Here is a 4,607-nt window from a genome sequence, read left to right as displayed (position 1 = left end):
TGTGTGTGTGTGTGTGTGTGTGTGTGTGTGTGTGTGTGTGTGTGTGTGTGTGTGTGTGTGTGTGTGTGTGTGCGTGCATGCGTCTACATATTTCCCCAGGGATCCATTAATGAGCAGAGCTCTGCTATTGCCACGCTTCTTCTCCAAAACAGACACTAGTATTATAGATTATTCTCAAATGATGCATGTGATTTGTTGTTTACCTTGTGTTTATTATTGACTAAAGAGTTCACGTTCTATCTCCTGCGTTTTAAACGCCTAGAAACTAGAAGAGAGAGAGAGAGAGAGAGAGAGAGAGAGAGAGAGAGAGAGAGAGAGAGAGAGAGAAGGGGATCCATTCACGTTTTTTCCAGCTTCAGGGATTGAGGATAGACGATTGTTCTTGCACTTCCAGCCGCTACAGTGTGCGCTCTCTCTGCACTTATATCAATACCGGCTTTTTAACTGACTAGAGACCGTGTTTTCAGTTCCCACTTGTTCTTATATAGGTCACTCCGGAGAAGAGCGTCTGTGTTATTTTAAAGCCTATAAACAATAAGAACGGAGCAACAACATTTATTTTTTAAAAGGGGGGCGAGAGAAGAGAGCCTGTCGTCCAAGCTTCTTAGAGACACACGCTCATGTTCTCTTTAGTTTGGGTTATGCATTCTTATTCAGCGTCTTGGAAGTTCATGTTTTGTCTGCTTGTTGTTCTCGACCACTTGTAGCCTCTCGAGCTCTGGAACGAGAGAGAGAGAGAGAGAGAGAGAGAGAGAGAGAGAGAGAGAGAGAGAGAGAGAGAGACTTCTTCGGAACGCGTAAAAACTGAAGAGAGATCAAAGCGAAGCGCGGAGCTGTGGCTGCGCTGGATGCTCAGAAACATGCCCATGGCATCATCATCATCATCATCCGCTCCCTGAGCGCTCTTCTCCCGCACTGGCCGGCTAGGGTCTCTCTCGGTTGGTTCGGTGCTTTAAATTCCTTCCTTGGTGTTTAATTGTGGGACGTCGGGGGACATCCATTCTTTGCTGCAGGATTATATATACTTTAGTATGAAAGCAGAAGAAAGGCGGCGCCATGGCGTGCTGTGAGCGCGGCGGTGTTCAGACGCTGCTCGCGTCGCTCGGCGCCTTCACGGCGTTCAGCCTGATGAGCATCGCCATCGGCACGGACTACTGGCTGTACAACCGGCAGCACAACATCTGCAACGCCACGCAGAACGCCACGGCCGCAGCGGACCACGACGGCCGGGGAGAGCAGCCCCGGGCCCGGCGCGGGGACCTCACCCACTCCGGGCTGTGGAGGGTCTGCTGCATTGAAGGTACGTGGCTATAGTATAAACTAAAGCAGTGCAACATGATAATGGTTCTCAAACTTTTACTCAACTCAACTCAACTTAATTAGCACATTTAACATGGCCATGCGACATGCGTAACATGCATCTTTTCCCCGTTTTTCTGTGTTATGATGATTTCCTTCCTTTGTGTAACTTAAGTCACAGTAAGTGTATATTTGTAGGTCTACGTGTTTAAATGTTCTGATTAATTATTATTTTATTATTATTATTATTTATAGTGTTTCGTCATAGTTATAACAATTTTTGTATTGACCTGTATATACTTTCTACAAACACTCTCTCTCTCTCTCTCTCTCTCTCTCTCTCTCTCGACCAACTGTACAGCTTTAAGGAAACAAAGGGGCAAAGAAAAACATGGATAGAAACAGGCTATAGAAAATAAAGAGCAAAACAATGCAATATAAGCAGACATTAGCAGGCAGTGCAGTATATTAAGGACAGACAATTAATGATTATCTATCATTTAGCTGGAACTCCCTCAAGGACCCCTGGGGGTCCCCGGACCTCACTTTGAGAACCACTGCAGGGGGGGGGGGTGGACGCGTTGATGGATGGATGGGTTCACAGTCCAAACGGAACCATCTATAGCTTATATAGCCCCCCAGTACAAAACCTTAATTAATATGACCCCCTAATTAATAATCTGTCCGCAGACCCCCATCTAGAACGATGTCGTGCCAGCAGTGAGTGAGAAAAGCGCTACAAAAGTGAGCTTGTATTGCACTTTTCAAATACCCGATACGTACCCTGCATGTGCGTAAAGATAGAAACAATAGAAGCACAACCTGCTCCTCTTTCATTGCATGAAGCTCAGTGTCGACATGTCAGGCTTTATTGTCATCACACGTTTACAGGTGTGTTGAGTGGGTGCTGTAAGCTGACACGGGTCCAAATAAGACCTTCTGCCAGACAGTAACTCTGAGGCTATACTATTGAAACTAAATCGCTCTCTCTGCTCCATGGAGGAGGGCAGAACACAACCATCGTCAAAACCACGTGACTCCCATTGGAAATGAATTGCGAGCTGCTCTGCCCCCCTCCCCGCTCTCCCACAGAGAAGACAGCTGTCTTTTCTATGTGACTGCGGCCTGAGGCCTCATTCACACCTAAAAGACACGTGTCTTGTCCGTGTCTTGTGTCGTCCTGTCCGTGTTTAATGGCCGCCCCAATGCATTTTTCCAATGGAAGTCACATGGTTTGACCAAACAATTTTGTGTGTTCATCGATTATGAACTTTAAAGTTTGACAAAAACAATAATCGTTGCATTATTAAAAATCACAACATTTGAGTGAATCAATATGTTTTCCCACCCCTACTACTATACAAACTATACACCCATACACATACTATACACATACTATACACCCCTACTACAAACCCCACGAGACCCTATGAGTTAATTGGGTTCCATTTGCACTCGGAGCTAAATGAACACTGAGCATTTAGAAACCCAAGCCCCCCCCATTCCATCTCTTCATTGTGTCTGATGCTGTTTCCAGGCAACCTCCTCTGACATCGCTATGGAAACATGCATGGCCGCGATGATGATTCTGTATGAATAGATTATACTTTGACGTATGTTTGATCTGTTTTGTGTATACAGTACAGTGTGGTTTGTTTTGTATTGTTTGTGGCTGTTTAGTCTGGGCTGGGCTATACACGGATGGATGGATGGATGGACGGACGGATGGATGGACGGACGGATGGATGGATGGATGGATGGATGGCAGTGACGTCTGCTTTTTAGGTTTTACATCTCTTTGTTTGATCTATTTGTGTAGTTAACCCATTCTGACCTGAGATCAGATTCATATGAGGTTTCCACTGGACACACACTGGCCTGATGAACCCATTCTGACCTGAGATCAGATTCTAAAAAAATGTCAGTCGTTCTTCGATTCTTCAAAAATAGCAGACCTACAAGCTCATATCGCGCCACTCGGTGGCGCGATATGAGCTTGTAGATCTGCTATTTTTCAATAGGTAAAGCATAACATGATGCTAAACACCAAAATGGGTGCCCGGTCAGAATGGGTAGGATCATTCAGTGATTTGGAGCATTCGGGAGCAATTAGGGGTTCAGAGTCTTGCTCAAGGACACTAACTCATGGGGGAGCCCACAGGGTTCGAACTGGCAACCTTGTGGTTTACCATCGGGCCACTCTAGCCCTGAGCCGCTGCTGCCTGTATCTGTTCTGCATGGTCAATGTGATGTCGTTTTTATACTATGAATGTAGGAAAACAAGTACTGCCGAAGCAGACAACCCACAGCACTCCAGGTTATAACAAAATCATATCCTTCACGGTGCAAGGCTCGAACATACAGGTTGAAATACTCATTGTATGTCCTTTTAAAGTTTTTACATGATTTTATTTACCTCTGACGAGAGTGAACAACGTACGCGTTTGGGCCTGGCTGGCCTTCCTCAGTTCAAATACTATGAATGTATACAAACATTCCTAGAGATTCACTGGAGGGTTTTCAGGCTTTTCCTCCTTCACATTTGTATTGACTTCACTTTGTGTATCAGCTTTCAATATTTTTGTAGGCTAAGTGAAAACAAACAAACAAACAAACAATGGCCGACAGCTCCATATCAGCACCGTTTCCCCCCCCCTTATAATAGCCTGTATATTCAGGGCTCATTGGGGACCCCTGGTGGTGGTCCCCGGACACTACGTTGAGAAACAGTTCATTAGACACAAAAGCACACTGCGTTGCCACACTTTTAACTGACCCAGAGCCTGTTCACCCAGTACAAGGGTCAGAGACCCCCCTACCCCCCACCAGGGGTCAACCTGTCCTGTCAGACCCCCCCACCGGGGGTCAAACTGTCCTGTCCTGTCATATTCTGCATTACTTGCCATATATTGGCATAATATGTTAATATATTTTAAATAAAACCATAGCACCACTATTAGCACACCCTAAGGCACTCGCGCACCGCAAGGGGTGCACGCACCACAGTTTAGGAACCACTGGCCTAGAGGAAACACGCACGCACGCACACACTGGCTTCTTCCACATGTGTCTGTGTGCCTCTGGTTCAAACCACAGGTTATTGGACGACAGTGATTCCTGTTGTCATGACGACTGAAGTACAGAGCAGAACACAGAGCCCCCCCCCCCCCCCCCTCGCAACGCACGCACGCAGGCAATACTTGGTCCTCCAGGGTTAAAAGGTATATTGCGGCGACACATCATTCTGTCTGGGATAAACACTTTAATGTGTGTAACACATGCACCTCTCTATACAGGGAAACTTTAAT

General features: G+C 46.1%; 1 protein-coding gene across 1 annotated transcript in view; it reads left to right on the top strand.

Annotated features, from left to right (window-relative positions):
• Positions 1 to 1,056: 1,056 nt before the first annotated feature.
• The window catches only part of LOC308323565 (voltage-dependent calcium channel gamma-4 subunit-like), a gene marked incomplete at both ends in the record, with an annotated part of 17,419 nt that continues 13,868 nt past the window's right edge, over positions 1,057 to 4,607 (top strand). Inside the window, one exon of the mRNA XM_080775299.1 lies at positions 1,057 to 1,300. Within this exon, the coding sequence (XP_080631425.1) occupies positions 1,057 to 1,300 (244 nt within the window). The remainder of the gene's footprint in view (positions 1,301 to 4,607) is intronic.

Source organism: Protomyctophum bolini (genome assembly GCF_963924005.1).
Source record: "Protomyctophum bolini genome assembly, chromosome: 11".
Lineage (NCBI taxonomy): Eukaryota > Metazoa > Chordata > Actinopteri > Myctophiformes > Myctophidae > Protomyctophum > Protomyctophum bolini.
This window is presented reverse-complemented; position numbering and strand designations above follow the sequence as displayed.